The sequence below is a fragment of the Mytilus trossulus genome, chromosome 4 (assembly GCF_036588685.1).
Source record: "Mytilus trossulus isolate FHL-02 chromosome 4, PNRI_Mtr1.1.1.hap1, whole genome shotgun sequence".
In the NCBI taxonomy this organism is placed as follows: Eukaryota; Metazoa; Mollusca; class Bivalvia; order Mytilida; family Mytilidae; genus Mytilus; species Mytilus trossulus.
Window position 1 is genome coordinate 36535128 of NC_086376.1, and position 18608 is coordinate 36553735.

The 18608-nt window shown below is 32.9% G+C and overlaps 2 protein-coding genes and 1 long non-coding RNA gene across 3 annotated transcripts in view; 1 reads left to right on the plus strand and 2 right to left on the minus strand.

Moving 5' to 3' along the window:
• Window positions 1-3061: 3061 nt before the first annotated feature.
• LOC134713884 (succinate dehydrogenase assembly factor 4, mitochondrial-like) lies at window positions 3062-4569 on the minus strand. Its single transcript, XM_063575170.1, has 2 exons — window positions 4443-4569; window positions 3062-3414 (listed from the first exon to the last, which is right to left on the minus strand). The coding sequence occupies exons 1-2, from the start codon at window positions 4486-4488 to the stop codon at window positions 3107-3109; spliced, it is 354 nt and encodes a 117-aa protein (XP_063431240.1). The 5' UTR covers window positions 4489-4569; the 3' UTR covers window positions 3062-3106.
• A 5916-nt stretch (window positions 4570-10485) lies between these two features.
• Window positions 10486-12988, minus strand: LOC134713886 (uncharacterized). The gene is made up of 2 exons (XR_010106407.1): window positions 12850-12988; window positions 10486-11115 (listed from the first exon to the last, which is right to left on the minus strand). It is a non-coding gene; the product is annotated as an uncharacterized LOC134713886 (long non-coding RNA).
• Window positions 12989-17083: 4095 nt separating this feature from the next.
• The window catches only part of LOC134715226 (uncharacterized), an 86522-nt gene continuing 84997 nt past the window's right edge, over window positions 17084-18608 (plus strand). The window contains exon 1 of the mRNA XM_063577270.1: window positions 17084-17222. The gene's annotated coding sequence lies outside the window, so the exon portion shown is untranslated. The remainder of the gene's footprint in view (window positions 17223-18608) is intronic.

The following is an 18608-nucleotide window of genomic DNA, read 5'->3' on the forward strand; positions in this document are numbered from 1 at the left end:
TTATATTTTTTATATCTTCTGTAGCCAAACCGAATTTATATATCGTAATGATAATCAGACGTTTTTGTCTTTGAGACGACCTCTCCATTTTACCTGTAAACTGTAGGTGTCATTAGTCGGTGTCGAGAGTTGTTGAAAAGGTCTATTATATAAGTAGTAAGTGTAACACAACTTACGTTTATACTCACAAAATACAGGTAGATCAGTCAAGATTGACTCTGATACTAGGTATGCTAGTATTGTTCTTCTGCATCTTGAAATTTTTTCCAGATCGTTTTCGGTTAAACAATACACTGTAAAGAACAAACTTTACTATTAAACTTGGTTTATTTACTCCCGACTGATATTCACCCGCAATGAAAAGTTAGCGCTTTAGGCACTGACATTATTGATACCACGCAATGTTAGGCACTGATATTATTGATTATTATGATACCACGCAATGTGAAAATTTGAAGGGCTAGGAACATTTACTCTATTTTTGGTATTCATCTAATTTAAAATAGCATGACTTTATTCACAAATAAGATCAAAATGAACAAGTTTCAACGATTCAAATTAAACAGTAGCAAAAGGTTGCTTCGTTAATTGTTGCAAAATTTAATGCTTTTGTCTTCAGGTATGAGACTCTTTGAATATCGTTCGACATACATTTTGTAGTTGAATAGAAAACGTTAATTTCAATGTAATAATTTCTAAATAGTATTTCTTGGTTGCTGTAAACTATACTTCGTAAACGACGAAGACAAATCCATAAAACACTACATAAATTAACTATAAAAGATTCAGCAAAACGGAACACAGTGGCGGATCCAGAGGGGGGGTTCCGGGGGTGCGCACCCCCCCCCTTTATTTTGGCCGATCAATGCATTTGAATCGGGACATATGTTTTGCACCCCCCCCCCCCTTTGCCCTGGGCTAGCACCCCCTTTCGAAAATTCCTGCATCCGCCACTGGAACACGCCTGAAGCCAGCTATCTCAGATGCATCAAAAGAGAAATAAACTAATCTATAGTATAACATAGAACGAAAAAAATATGGCAGACAGCAAATGCAACCATTGAAGACCACAATATAGCCGGCAGGTTCCTGGCTTGAGAAAAGAAAGCATGTGGCAGAGTTTAAGATGTTTGTGAGTGCTAAACCCTCCACCTAACATGGCACAGTCGTGTAACAACACAAAATAAGTCATGAAAAAAAAGTTAGAATGGAGATCTTTATATTGGTACTAAGCACAAAACAAATGACAGAATGACACACATTGCACCATTCTAAGAGTACCCAAAGTAACGGAAAGATCAATTGCAATTTATAAATAAAATGTGTTCTCGAGTGCATGGGTTTCTTTGTTCAAACACTGAGTGGGTCAAGCTTAGACTTGAAAATGTAATGGGATGCTTCTTGACTAAGCACGCGGCATTTAGTAGTAGGAAAAAAGACTGAACGACTGTTTCACAGTAGAAAACGATTGAATTGTTCACATTTATCATTTAGGGGCCTTTTATAGCTTAAAGTTAGTATGTCACTATTTGGTATGCCATTTACTCATTATTTAAGACCGTACGATGACCTATAATTGTATTTCTACGTCGTATGGTCTCTTGTGATGAATTGTCTCATTGGCACTCAAACCACATCTTATGTTTATATATTTTATTTGTTATGGGTTGTATTTTTCAATTATTTCGAAATTTATCCAAATGCATCATGAGACTTATCTGTCAGTATACATTGTTTTATTGGATTTATCAATTAATTTATTTACCTGCACCTTTTCAAAAATCAGGGACCTGAACACATCAGGTATAAATGCAGGCAAACGATGCATTAGTCCTAATTTCTTTTTGCAAAACTTTAGATTTTTTGAAAAATCATTGCATTGTATTTTGCTAGGGTAGGCCGGATGGTAATTCCAATAGTATACAGAAGATAGTCTGGGCCCATACCCTTACAGTAGATGCATCTTTAAACCTAATTATATGCTTGTAGCTTATGACATGGTCTTATTAATAACATAAAATAGGAACTGTCACTGAAGCATGAAATGTAGTGACCTCTTCGTATAAGGTGATATTATACTTGCCTACATTCATCACAACACGTAACTTAGACTTAAACCTAACCTCAGTCACTGATGCATGCAACTTTGGCAATAGTTAGAATCTTTCAATCTCCCCTAGATAATGCTAGATGCTTAAGTGTGCTGTATACCAAGTTTGGAGGTAATTTTTATCACATATTTTGAATATGGACATAATTACCTTCTGACATCTTTGTCTTGTACTACATGTATGTTCATATAAGTCTCGAATAACATGTATTCTGTGAGTATTTCATGGCAATACATAATCCCCTACCGGTTAGAAAAATTCATAGTATAGGAACAAAATTCTAACCTGATCTATACCTTGTCATGGTGTAAACTATTAAACAAATATCAAGTCAATATCTTCAAGGAATGACCATTGAAAACTGATTATTCAATTGAACTTTCTAAGCCCAAAGACCATAACTCTGCAAAAAATCATCAGACCAGAACAAGATTTAAATAATGACTGTAACTTACCATGATAAAACTATATACCAATTATTAAATCAATATCTTCAAGAAAGAGAAAAAAAAAGTGTGAAAACTGATTATTTTAGTGAATTTTAAAAGTAAAATCATATTTTTGCACAAAATCATCAGACCGGAACAGTATTTGAACTTGATCTGTAACTTGTCATGATAAAACAATACACCAAATATCAAATCAAAAGATACAGACATACAGACTGGGACTGACTTCAGTAGGGGACTAATAATTAAACTGTACAGGTATGTCAACAATTATCTGAGAACAATTGAATGATAGGAGGGGACCAGCAAACAAACTGAAAGACTTAATATATTATATGGTCTATCCCCAACCCAAAACTTGTAAAGGCAAAAATACATATACAATGCTTATGTGAAAAAAACTCATTTATATTTCTCTCAATACAAAAAAACAACAGCTTTCAAATTCTTATCATCACCAATTTACATTACAGGTATTCTATTACAGGTATTCTTTTATAATAATAACATTTCAATTTATTTACAATAGTCTTTATCATGTCCAATTCAAAAATCTGTGACACGCCCCTTTCTTTCCCAATCACCATATCTGGTAGGCTCTGGGCCTCGTGGTCCACCAATTTCACCAGTAGCAGGATTTGTGTCATCAGGAAACCTCTCTAAGGGTTCCTGTTCCACATAAGGATTAAATGCTTCTTCTGCTGTCTCCATTTTATCATCCAGTTTTCCTGCTGGTGTGTTTCCTTTCTTCCGTTGAGGTTTATTCTGTCCAGAATCATCAGAATGTTTTCTTACAATAATTGTTAAAACTTGTGATGTGTTTATCTCTTTGATGTGTGTTATAAATGCTGTTCCTGCAAAACCAAAGTAATCATTCATTAAATACATGTAAACAATTTGTAGGACAATCATTTTGATAATTGACTATTAAAAGTCTTATACATGCTCCTGTGGTGTCCTCACAAATAATAAAAAAGGTCCTGTAAATGCAGTGTAATAAACTGTGTGTTTTTTTCTTCTTTTTTCATTCCTTTACATGTACTATAAATCAAGTAATTACATTTTATTCTTCTGAGTATTGTTCTTTTATTCTACATTTTAGTTTAATTTTATTTCGATAATCTCATGTTTTTCTCTTGTGGGTTCATCAATTTGGAAGTCAGACATATATATATATCTGATTTAGTCACAGGCACTTGTTTCTATCCATGGGAAGACCCAATGTCAATGTATAATATTGATAGTGGGTCTTCTCGTGGATAGAAACAAGTGCATGTGGATTTAGTATATAATTTGCAATTGTATTTTGAAGGAAATAGTCACAAGGGGGGAAATTGGGACCTTTTGAAGTAATAAAAAAAGTGGACAGCAAAATCTAGTTCACATATTTAATTTTCTAGTACATAAAATCAGACATTTCGTATAATTATGTTTTTGAAATTTTAGCCTGAGGTTAAGTTAGGGCACTCTCAAACCTTAATACATTTTCCTTCATGAATGCCTAAAGGAACAGAAAAAGGTTAACCTTTGACAAGTCCAAATTATATTACAGCGTATTGAATATGTCGATTGTCTCAGATCACCCCCCCCCCCCCCCCTTTTTTACATTAGGTATAAAGGGGGGATTAGGAATTCTGAGACAAGTGGCCTGGTTGTGGTATGAAACGCTGTTATTTTTTGGCTAGATTACAGTTTACCGTCACTTTTGACATGCATTCGATATAATTTGAATGATTGCGTAATCACGCCGGTCTGTCAAAATATCAATAAATCTGGTAAATATATGTAATATACGACAAACTAATGTACTTTCTCAAAAATAAGTTAGTCCTTAATTGTTCACAAAATGTCGCATACATTTTCCATAAGAAAATAAGCTTACTTGCACATTTCTGCATTAACTGGCCAAGTTTCATAACCTTCGACATGTTAGTTTATTTACGTTTTGCAAAACAAACGTATGGATGATTAAGATTTTACAGTAGAATACTTCTCAAAACCGACAAAAAACGTTTGTAAAACAACCCACAGTAACGGACTATTAATAGGGATACCATTCGTTCCGTCACCAAACAGATCCGGCCCAAAGTCAATCGGTCCCTGATATCCCTATGAATAGTCTGTTACTGTATGTCGCTGGTCCCATTGAAAAATTAATAATTTATATTAACTTCGGTGATTTGATGACATATTTGTATCAGTATAAATGGAATTTGTAAAAATTATCGATGATTATATAATGACAGCAGGTTAGAGAAGTATGCCAAGATTCAAGATTCTTTATTTCTCAAACACCATAAAGTTTCAATGGTACAAAGAAGTTCATCAAAAGTTATATAACATAACACAAACACACATGACAAGATGAGATGAAAATATGAAATGAAATAAAATAAACAGTATAGTAGCGAATAGTGGTGATTAACCAGGAAGACTCACTTGAAAAGTTATAACCCTGATAAATTTGCACAGCTTTTTCAACTTATTTTTTTATTTTTAACTGAAATAGTTTTTCAAATTTTAGTATGTTACATCTGTGCAAGAAAAAAATATCCAAATATTATGCTCGAAAATTTGCCAAAGAACTACACTGCAAAGTGTAATGAAATTCATCACAAATCTCGTTACAATGACATAAGTTACAATATCTAAGGTTTCGCTCAATTTTATTCCATCTACCAGTTTCGATGGGTAACTTATGGTTATCCGTTCCAAATCTACAATATGTTATTCTATCTTTATCACTTAAAATATTCATATATTCCTCAACTGAATTCAAAATTTTGTTTAAACAATTTGTAGGCCAAACCTTTTGATGAACAGTCAATATCAGCTCTCCATTTCTGTTGAAACTGATCAAATAACTTTTGTTTTAAACTAATACCCAACCACTTACAATTAAAATTACCTTGTGACAACCATAAATTGCTATATCCACATTTATCTAATGTATCTTTAACGTATTTCAACCAATCTGACCTAAATTGGTTGTCAGAATTCTTTAAGAACATGTATTTGTATAATATTTTAGCAATCCTGTTATCATCCCCATTTACCATTTTTGACCAAAAATTAACCATACGCCAGCAAGGATATTATGTATAGTCTTACTATACAAATGCTTGATGCCAGGAACATATAATTAGATATACTGTTTCCATAGTATGCCTAATATTGAAGTTACATTTACATGAATTATTTTAGATATATATCTTATTAGGTCACTAGCACACTATGTAACGAATTTATCTTACCGACTATCTTTATCTGTTGAATTTAGACTAGAGTTGTCTCATTTACAATCTTACCACATCTTCTTATTTTTTTGTGTTCAAGTGTTAAATTTTAAGAACCTACTTTCACAATGATTGGTCTGCACACAAAAAAAACCTAATGTCAACAATCAATATCAACAACCTTGATATAACAATATTAAACAGAACTTTCAATACATTTACATAATCAAACAGTGTCAAAGCCGTAACTCCACTACTAACCGTGTATTGAAATAAGTCCCGCCTCCATAGTAACCTAGCATGGAATATACACGGTCTCCACGCGGAAGCTTTTAACCAATCATAATTATTCCTAGAAAGGTATAGGAGGTAAGATAAAAATGGATATTTACAATCCACTAGAACATATAATTATGCAATCATCATAATGATCATTTGGTCTATAATCGGTCTGTGTATTCAATTATTGTGAATTCAACGTTACGCCAGTCGTAATCATGGTTATTAAAATTTAATTACTTTATCAACAAGTTATTTTAGTAAAGCAATTGCTGTTGTAAGTGTTACTGTTGTTTGTACTTAATCATCCGTATTCATTTTAAAAAAAGTGATGAATTGATTTCAATTCAAATATTTTGTTCCAAAATGATATTAAATTTCTATATGAAATCTTAATATAAACTTAAGGAAATATTAATCTTACAAGTAATAGCTTTTCAAAAAAAGGCTAGTCGTCTTTTGGCTGATGAAAATGGAGAGTGTTCTCGCTTTGTAGATTAATTCATTCAGAATAGCCTTGCATATCAATCAACAAATTTAACCACACACGTGAGGTCACACGTTATGAAGTAGTATATCGTTTAACGCTGTGTGCATTACGAACTTTAATTATTCACGTCTCATAATATCTTCCAATCAGGTAGTAAGAACCATTCACGCACACACCGTCCATCGTTCAATTCTTAATAACGTCTCCGAGGAGACGTTAATGAAAATTAAATATTGAAATTTTCGTCAAAGGATAACTTTTTTACCGTCCACCTTTTGTGTTATTTAAGAAATAATTGATGCAAGCTATACTTTATTGTAGTTTTAACATGGGTAGGCATTATATTCGTGATTATTTTTGCCCGAGCGATAATGAGGACTAAAATAACACGATCATGATGCCTACCCATGTTAAAACTACAATAAAGTATAGCTTGCATCAATTATTTCGATTCTGATTAGGACAAATAAGGAAAAAGCGATTGTGTAGGCTCTTCCATGAACCTCCCTTTTTTGTTTGTAAAGAAACAAACAGCTGGCACTGTGATTTTTCAAAGGGAGGAGTTTTTGAACAGCCAGCATGAACGGTTGTCGTATCTCGGTCAAATATGTCAATTTCGGACTGCAACACATTACAGTCATAATAAATGAATTTGTAACAACCGTGATGTGCATCATTTAAGAGTTTGGAAGTGTTTCAAGTTAAATTAACTGCATGCCAATTTGGTAAAATTCATTATTCTGCAGTAGTCAATAAACGCATGTGCCAACAAAAATTATTGGATTTAGAGCATGGGTTTTATTCATAAAGCGAAAGAAGCACGTCATATTAGAATATAAAATTCATAAATATTTATCAATATTGCAATTCATAATTATATAACGTTATATCGTTATTTTTTTGTATTCCTTAAAAATATTTTTTTTATATTAGGTTATGGACTCAGAGATGGAAGAAAATGTTGACAGCCTCAAAACTTGCACGCTTCCTCTTTCCAATTTGCAGGCAAAGTTAATTGTTGACTCTTCTATTTGAAAAGACAATGTATTACGTATTTACAAGGCTATCTGTTTCGTTAATTTGCATGTTAAAACTTTGTACTTGCAATTAAACCGATCAGTAGAAGTCTAGAAACAGTGGCTCATAACATACATTAGTCTTAGAGGCATGATTTTTTTATTAGTTGTTAGTGGCTTTGAACTAGCTGTCAGATAACTGCGAGTACTCTCAGATCTGTTCATTGTGTCTTTTTGTGTCGGGATGTATAAGTACCCGGCCACGTCCACTTGTATTTTTTGTCTATCTGATGAGTTAAGCCTTTTTCAACTGATTTTTATAGTTCGTTCTTATGTTGTACTGTTATACCACTGTCCCAGGTTACCATGTTTAACCCCGCCACATTACTTATGTATGTGCCTGTCCCAAGTCAGGAGCCTGTAATTCAGTGGTTGTCGTTTGTTTATGTGTTACATATTTGTTTTTCGTTCATTTTTTTACATAAATAAGGCCGTTAGTTTTCTCGTTTGAATTGTTTTACATTGTCTTAGCGGGGCCTTTTATAGCTGACTATGCGGTATGGGCTTTGCTCATTGTTGAAGACCGTACGGTGACCTATAGTTGTTAATGTTTGTGTCATTTTGGTCTTTTGTGGATAGCTGTCTCATTGGCAATCATACCACATCTTCTTTTTTATAAAAGATAAGACAAATTTTCTCGTAGCCGGATTAGACAAAATGATACAAACTGGTCCGGTATTCTTTATTGTCGAAAACTGTTCCGGTAAGGTTGGAATGTTTATTTTATCAGTCTCTAAGTTATCGTTACAAGTTAAATCGGAAACAATCATTTTCATCTTCATACACTTTTTAATAGGAAAGTTCAAAGTTTCCCGCGGTGATCCCACTAAATTCTGTGTTTTTGATCATACACCAAGAATTTTCTTGCGGAATATTGTAACTTGATGTACCTTCTTAATGTTCATCATATTTCCAGATTCCCAAATATCCGATGACTAATATAGACAGAGTCATATACATTTACATAAAAACATTGACTTTCTTATATCATTTGGTACAAGGACACCGGTACCATTCGTAAATATAAATCAGCATGCAGACGTCATATACGTTCAGGTATTTCACATCCGTTCTTGTATGGTAATATTCTTTACAAAGCACAAAAATGTCGTCATTCACCTCAAAAGCTAACAAAACCTTTAAACAGACTTATTAAGAAGAGATCTCGATATAGTTACGATACTGTTGTCAGGTCAATTAAAGATTGCATATTTTTGCTTTAATATTGATTCACTTATCTATGGTCTTTGCATCGGAAATAAACACAAGTTGTTGGCATGATACGGGTTATGTTCTTCTCGATATGATCATATATTTTATGATTTATGATGGTATAATAATAAACCCCTAAGTTGTAACGGGAGGGTTTGTGCTTGATATTCATGTGAGGAAGACATAAGTCTTTCAATCAGTTTAATTGAGGTCTGGACTCTGAGCTGCCATATCAGTAACTGCTAGTAGTCCTTTGTTAATTTATGTGTATTATTGTCATTTCGTTTAGTTTCTTTTGTTACCTATTTCTGAAATCAGACTCGGACTTCTTTTGAACGGTGTTTTATTGTGCATATTGCTGTGTGTTTGTTTTTTCTACATAGGCTAGAAGTAAAGGGGGAGAGCTGAGTTCTAAAAAAAACCTTGTTTAACCATGCCGCATTTTTGCGCCTGCCCCTAATTTTAGATTCTTTTGATATGTTTCGGATAATACTACGTCTATTATCACTGAACTATAGTACAAAATTGTGTTTAAGGAACAGCTGAAGAACTCCTCCGGGTGCGGAATTTTCTCGCTGTACTGAAGACCCTTGGTGGCATTCTGCTCTTTGGTCGGGTTGTTGTCTCTTAATTGGACACATTCCGGCCCCATTTCCTTTCTCAATTTTATATGTCTCTGATATGGAGAACAGCCTACAATATCAAACTGGATAATCAAGTGGTGCATATCAATTTCAGTGGTGTTTTCTATCATTCCTCTACAACGGTTTTGTCATGTGCCCTTTGTACTTACTCCTTCCCTCTCTCGATCATGCATTTAAATTTCATTTCCCTTTTTACCGTCAAAACTAGAGTCAGAGACATATAATATAATTGATGGTTGCCTAACGTCCAGTGGAAAGTATTTCATATTTTTTATATATTGATGTGTGAGTGTATGACATTTCTTTTCTGTACAGTATATGCAATATAATATTTAACTCTCCACAAGAAACCAAATGACACAGACATTAACAACTTTAGGTAACCATAAGGCTCTTAGCAAAGTGTAAAATTCATACTGCATTGTCAACTATACAAGGTCTATTTATGAAAAAGGTTTAACAATTCAAACAAGAAAAGTAACAGCCCGATTTATGTACCAAAAAATCCAATATGATATACATCAACAAACCACAAGTGAATTACAGGCTTCTTACTTTGGAAAGACACAAGCATAATATTAAGCCATGATCAAAGATTTCACCATTATCACAAGCCGTACAATTTTATATTCTTGTTTGTTTTGTTTTTTTAGTTTTTTTTCCCACAGTAAGCACATCTATTAAACCTATAAACCAATTAATTTGGTGTGGCTTTTGGATAAACCAAATTACATCTGTAAAGAAACACCGACATGCATCCCATTATTCTGAAATGAAAAGGACCAGTCAGACTGAGAATCAGAACATGTATTTATGTATACAAGATATCTAGACTAACATGTATTTATGTATACAAGATATCTAGACTAACATGTATTTATGTATACAAGATATCTAGACTACATATGATTCCATCCTTTTTCAATAATTTGATTCCATCCTTTTTCAATAATTTTAAAAACCAAGATATAAGTGAACAAAAATCATTCCAGGTATAAATAATATTTTTATTATCAAACATTCACTTATAATGTTACTGTCAATGATAACTGAGAGCTTCATGCTAATTTCTCTGCAACTGATCTGGTACAGTTCAACTATATGCAAATTTCGGTATCTGTACAGCGAGGGATATATGTATACATGTATCATTGATGATTACTTTTATAAATTGCATAAAGTCTGAAAGGGAGAAAGGCAAGGTTCTTCATGTTCATTGTATGTCTCATTCACTGCAAATATCTCAATTTCTTGTGTAATCAGTTGCTCTGTGCCTTCCAGTGGTGCAAGAAAAAAATCAGCATGAAAAAAATCAAATTCAAGTGTACATATTTTTTCATTCTCAAATGGCTGTTCTTTTGCTGCATAAGTGTGGTCTGCGTGTTCATCTAACAAGCGTTCTCCTTTGTCTTCTTCTGAAGTAATAGAAATTTCCTCAGAACGAACAAACTCGACCAGAGATGTGTCATAGTTGGATGATCCTTTTCATCTTCAGTGTGGATTGAAACTGCAACAGATATCTCCTCCATAATGGTACCAACAGTCGTCCATGGTAGAGGATTACCTTTCTATTTAACTCCTTTTGTTAACTTACTACATCTTTTCCTCTTTTGGCATTCTAAATTAAAAAAAAAAATATTTTAGAGTTGAAAAGAAATTTGAATTTGTAGAGCCTATTATACAACTATTTGTCTTACTTTTAAACTTTATTTCCTACATGTATGTCATACAACATTCTACAGATTTTTATTACGCTAAATCTTATTTAAAATTTCATTTTGTCATGTATAGGCTTTTCAAGCTTGCTATTAGGTACAAATATTTGATATGTGTGTCAATTGTTAAACATCGTACAGTAAACATACAATGTAAGTTGCTTACATTTATTTAGTCTCTGCTTCTATCTCATGAGGGTCTGGAAGGGGTTTACAATGAGGGTCTGGAAGCATAGGCGGATCAGCCATTTTAAAAACGGGGGGTCCCAACTAAGGATAAAGGGGGGTTCCAACCACATGTACCCATTCAAATTCATTGATCTTCCAAAAAAAAAAAGAGGCTGGATCCGCCAATGGGAAGGTGTTTACAAAAGGTAAACGGACAGAAAGTTACAGGACATAAAGTCACAAATTTGGTAGGACAAAAAGTCACAAATAATCTGTTGACAACTGTTTGTATATATAAGAGAAATATCTTTTGAATATATACTTTTTAATACATATACTCACATTAAAGTTTAATAAATGTGTCATTTTATTTAAAAAAATAAAGATTGATTTAATTTTAATCATGCAAAAGAAAGATTTCTTGGCACCATGAAGCCATTTAAGTGCCAAACCAGTTTGACATTTTGTTTTTTTAACAATTATTTGACCATCTTTAATATTTTTTGTTTACAAAGTTGTTTATATACAATAGTTCAAGAATAGAAATAAGCGTTTTTTGTTCAAAGAAAATAATCAGAAAAAATGAATTGTGACTTTTTGTCCTGTGACTTTCTGACACTGTCCTACATTCATACAATACTGAAGAGTATTGGAATAACTGCATGCATTGAAATCAGAAAAGTAAAGACAAGAGGAAACAATTGATCAAAATATGAAGACTCGAGAATGATGGAGTGCTAAAATAAATAAAGAATAGAGAATAATGGGTAAAATTTATAAAGAAAAGAGGAATATATTGGGAATGTGTACATGTTCATGGCCATGGTAAACAAATACCTGCTGATCTTATATTAACAAGATAACATTTGGAATTAATACAGGCTCATTAAATTGCATACTTATTCGATAATTCCTAAGTTTTATGAAAAAAAAGGTAATTCTCGCAAAGCTGGATTTGGGTATCAATGTGAAAAAAATAAATCACCTTTGATGGTATTTTATGAAAACACTATTTGATCAAAATATACGAAAATAGTATCATTTTAACAGGAGAACAATCGGGAGTAGAATAACACTATAAAATTGTATATATAATCGTAAATTTCTAAGTTTTATGAAAAAAAGGTAGTTCTCGCATAGCTGGATTTGGGTATCAATGTGAAAAAAATAATTCACCTTTGATGGTATTTTATGAAAACACTATTTGATCAAAATATACGAAAATAGTATCATTTTAACATGATAACAATCGGGAGTAGAATAACACTATAAAATTGTATATATAATCATAAATTTCTAAGTTTTATGAAAAAAAATGGTGGGCCACACCGGTTCTACTGCAATAAAGAGGGGAAGCTGAATGGACCGAATTTAAATTGGTCTGCATTTGATTATTATCATCATCTCAGCACATTATAGTATACACAAATTGGAAGAACTAGTTAGATGTATCTTTTGAATATACCTACATGCTTTAGCTGTGAAAACAATCGACATAAACGAGAAAACAAATCTGTAAGCGTATCGTTTCTCTTAACAACAATGGCGGAATTTTCTCATCTCGATCCTCCTTCATCCCGGGTCACATCATAATCCCAAGCACTTCCGGTAGCCAAGTAATTTCTTTGGCCGTTATATAGATTCTACTAGAGTTGCCAATCTCTTGTATTATATGTCTCTCCTAGAGTTAACTCGAAAAAAAACCTTATTGGCTATATGTTCATATCACGTTCATTTTAAAATTGACAAATATTGTAAACATGTAATAACACCCTGTTATATATGTATCAGTATGTATGGTCAGATTATGTTTCTGTTTGTAAGAGAAAGTTGTTCCCCTTTTGTCAGTATTTTGTATTTATGTTTGTGACGTCATCTTTGTCTGATTAAAATGTAGAAATAGAAGCTGATGTGTTTTTAAGTGTGACCTGTTGTGTAACTGTTTCATTCCGCCGCAACCTATATTTGACTTTTTAAAAAAAAAACGTAATTATATTTACTGTACTGTGTTTTGGTGATAACTGTCATGGTTTTATAGAGTTCCAAGAGGTCCTTTTTTAAAGAAAAGCTGATGAATTTATTCTGTACGAGAACATTTTTTTTTTTTTTTTTAACTATGTTGATTTTATGAATCCAGATACTTTTCATGTTAATTTTGATCTACGTTATTTGTTTACTTTGAAATCAAGCTGATGTGCATGTGTTTATCATTTAGCGGTGTGATATTTATCATAAATAAAACCTTATTAAATTTAAGAGTTTAAGGTCTCTGATGATACTATCAAATTTGTATTCAGCTATTCATAATGATATATGTTTGTCTAGTAGGAAATGTCATTAATATGTGTGTATCACTGTAATTGTTGTGTGGAAGTAATGCGTGCATAAGGTCATCCGAGGGAGGAGTCCGAGATGCTAGACTTTCGGTTTTGCAGCTTTGATACGTTTGTTTTAAAATGGTTACTAGAGTGTCGAGAGATTATAAACTTTATTCATGTGAACTTTCAATTTTGGAAATTATTATTTATTTTTTTAACACATAAACATATTGACCATTGTAAAAATTTAGTAAATTTTTGTTTTTGTGGGCGGGATGTTATATATCAGTATGTATGGTCAGATTATGTTTTTGTTTGTAAGAGAAAGTTGTTCCCCTTTTGTCAGTATTTTGTATTTATGTTTGTGACGTCATCTTTGTCTGATTAAAATGTAGAAATGGAAGCTGATGTGTTTTTAAGTGTCCGTATGTAATCGCCTCCATCCATGCTACCAGAGCTATACCCTAGTCTGTAATAACCCGGACAGTCTTGCTTATTTTACGAGCTCTTTTTTTTTAAAACTTTTGGCTATATTCCAACCAGTTGCAAAATTATGAGAAATTACATGGTCGTGCTTTGCTAGAGGTCCACATTTTGGGTTTCTGTGACACTCAACTGGTCCCATTGAAGATCATAAAAAAGCGTAATAAGATGAGAAAAGAAGGTACCATTTCCCATCAAACCCAATTCGCCCCACAACCAGTTCGTACCTTTTTTTTTACATACTCTAGTCCTAAATTTTCAGGCATCTTTATAAATGTCGTTTGAGAAAGGCATTTTACCAATGAATGATCACATACCATCCTCTAACCGAGGTAAACAAATAGTCAACATAACCTTGGAATTCCCGGGAAAATATTTTATAACAATTAAGGCGGAAAACTACTATGATGTACGATATATGTTGCTTTTAAATCATAATTTCATTGCAAAAAATATATATTGGTACTAGTTTTATTAAAGAATCTACAAAAGACAAAGTCTGTCAAAATTTTCATGCTCACAAATATCTTTAAAAAAGTAGATATAGTGACACAACACGGCATAAGTTTATGAAAGATGTAGCAGTGATGAGATCAAAGATGAAACACATTTTCCTTTCAATTGTTATAGTCTGTCAGACCAATGGAAAGATGTGATACTCAGTGACAATATTAAATAATTGTTGCACGAAATGTTTTTTTACGAAATTGGATTAACACTGACAAGCACACCTTGAGAAACCTCCCCTTTTGACTCAGGAGAGGATGTAAACTTGTCCACTCTTTTTTAATCAGGCACTCGAACTTTTGGAATTGTCAGTCGGAATTCTATAGTCGGCATGTACCTCCCTTATTAATGAATCTGCAAGAGAAATAATGAGTTAGATCCTTGCTGCTATGGATTATTCATGGAGAAAAACAACTGTTAGCTATTAGAATATAATACTTGTTATATTTTAATTCACTTTAAACAAACATGAAATGTTTATGTGCTAAAATGCTCCCGTTATTTCGAAACCATGAAAAAAAATTAACGAGGTTATAGACTAAAAGCCGTTTGCCGTGTAAGTTCATCTGTGATATCAGGGGCGGATCCAGTCATTTTTATAAGTGGGGTTCAACACAGGAGAAATTGGGGGGGGGGGGAACCATATGTCCCCATTCAAATACATTGATCGTCAAAAAGGGGGTTTCCAACCCCAGTTCCCCTGGATCCGCCACTGCATGGATATTTACCTTAGTTTGATTTAGAAAACCAATAGTCTTAAAGATAAGGACAAATAGTTTGGATAAAATCCATTGACAGATTGTGATCATGTAGATTGATAATATAAAAGTTCCCAAATTTTCTACAATCTAAAAAAAGTTCTAAGATTATTTGTTATATAATCATGACACTGTTTCTGAGCACATAATAATAAGCCGTAAGATGCTTTAAATCCAGAAAAAAAATCTTCTGAAGGTGAAAATGATATTATACAATTACTGTCTTTTGATGAGGTAAATATGCGCATTTATTGACTTTTGAAAAACTGATATTCACTGAGGCCGACGGCCGAAGTAAATATCAGTTTTTTGAAAGTCAATTAAACCCCATATTAATCGAAACAAAAGACAGTAATTGTTTTATTCCATATTCAGAGAGAAGAAAATATATTCAATGACAAACATATACCAAAACAAATTTTACATGAAACATTTTACCATAACGTTGCATGTAAAAGCGCGCGACGTTAAGCGCGGTAAATAACACTTTCTCAGGTGAATATGCTTTTTTATTTAAAATCCATTTTGTATAGAGAAACCTACTAAAATAATACCTATTATTCAATATTGCTTAATTAAACGTTAGTAGGTTTTTCTATATGAATGGGATTTGCAATAAATAAGCATATTCACCTGTGGAAAAGTATATTCACCTGTGGAAAAGTATATTCACCGCGCAAAACGTCGCGTGCTTTTACGTGTTTAATTTTGCTAAAAACGTTTGATGTACATGTTAATATTTTCCATTACATACATTTCTGTCGGAATATGGAATAAAACAATAACTGTCTTTTGTTTCGGTAAATATGTGATTTTATTGACTTTTGAAAAACTGATATTTACTTCGGCCAAATAAAACTACACATTTACCATGTTTACCTCATCAAAAGACAGTAATTGTATAATATGTGTTCCCGGGAACTTTTAGCGTACATAGTTTTGTTTCAGGGGTTCCAGGGGGGGGGGGGGGAAGTACTATGGGGAACAAATATATGTTCTCAAAACTTAAAGTTGTTTTCATACGACAATTTTTTTTTTTTAATTTTCCGCATTTTTTTTTTTTTTTAGCTTTTTCTAACTATGGATTGAAAATCATGTAATTAGCATAACAGATAAATACCGAAATATGATTGAAAAATTCAAACTCCCTTTTAACAAAATCCCGATTTTATGAATTTATCTAGGAGAAAGACCCTAATTGAAGTTATTGCCATATTATTTCAGGTTTCAGATGCAGTGAAATATATTAAAAAATCTGAGATTTATGATAACTTAAGGGGGACTTTGGGGGCTCATTACAGGATCCTGTCCTCAAGCACCTATGCATGTATGTACGTTAGTAGTACCTACATATGTAACACGTATATGGTATTCTCAGACTGGAAAAACCCTGAAATGGACAGATGTGCAAAAAAAGTTACGTCTATTATAGTAGAAAGAAAAAAGGGGAGGATTTATTTCTTTTTAAAAAGTTTGTAAAGTCTTCTGGATGATAAATAATTGCAAATTATCCATTCTTGCCGTTTTAACTATCTTTGAATTAGTTTTTATAACATGGGTTGCACAGGATTGAAGAGTGTCGATTTTGTAATGGGGCGAGATAACCTATTTCCAATACAAACTATTACGACTACATCATTACAACTTACGGCAGTTGTTTTCCAAGTACCATGACGATTTCCAAAGCATGAAATTGTGTAATGTGGACGATATGCATTTTTCGTTAAATTAGAACTAACGGTTAATGGGAATTGATAGCAAATTGGTGAATTATCCGTAAGCAAAAAACATACAGACCTGTCAATGTTATTGATATTTACAATACTATAAAGCATATATTCCTCCAAAAAAAGTATCCATCTCCCTTGAATTGAAGATGTATTCTTTTTTTAATTGTTTTACATTTGTCATGTCAGGTCCTTTTATAGCTGACTGTGTGGTATTTAATTGGTTAATTGTTGAAGGCTGTACGTATGGTGACCCATCAGTGGCGAATCTAGAACTTATTCTAAAAGGGGGAGGGCTGACTGACCTTAGGGGGGCACGCTCAAGTGATCCCTACACAATCAACCTAAATTTTTCACACGAAAGGGGGGCCAGGGCCCCTCCTCCTGGATCCGCCTATGCCAATATACGATGCAGTCCCGTTACTCCCCCTTACCGAAAAATAAGCACTGCAGCAAACATTTGCAGCAAACATTGCCACAAGCTTGCTGCAAACTTGCCGCAACCATTTTACCATGAAAATGAAGGTTGCAACAAGCTTGCTGCAAACATATTTATGCAAATTAGATATCCTGCTAGTTTGCGGCAATTTTTTGCTGCAAGCTTGTAGCATTTGTTTGTTGCAAACTTGCAGAAACTACACATATATACCAGTGTCATGTGTGTAGACACATTCAATTTATCTCTTTCAAATTACACAGCAACATTTTTAAAAAGTCAATTCCTGCTTATGAGATTTAAAGAAATACATACATGCATTTGAGTTTTGAAAAAGGGGGCAGAGGTCATTCTCAAATGAAATCATATACCTGTATTAAGAAATGAAAAAAAAGATAATCTCAAATGTGTATTGAGGACATTGAGTATAAAGCTAGGTAATAATAGCATTACAGAATTGAACTTAATTTTAACAAACATGATAAACATGGTACAGTACATCAGTTACAAAATTCAACCTTATAATAGCTAAAGTTACACATGCATGTATATATAGTTGCTTACTTAATTATGTACATGTATGATGATGACATTAATTATTTTATTAAATCATGCAGTTCTATGAATTATTTGTACTTACAAAATTACATACTGAATATCCTATATTATTGAACCAAAATGCCTCCTTGATCTCTTATATGAGAAATGCATTTTCCAAACACAACCAACATGACCTAGCCGCAATTTCAAATTGTTAGCTTCCAGGAAGTGCCAACTAGGCATGCCCAGTCAATATTGTGTAATTCTTGCAATGTTCTGGCAACCATATAGAATGGTAAAAGTGTTCTGTAATCTTGCAGCAAACATTCTTTATTATCTTAAACTTTCTGGCAATCTTACTGCAAACATTGATGTTTCTGCAAACTTGCCGCAAGCTTGTAGCAAAAAGCTGCAATGTTTGCCAGAAGTTTGCAGCTAGCGGCAAACATCTGCAAACTC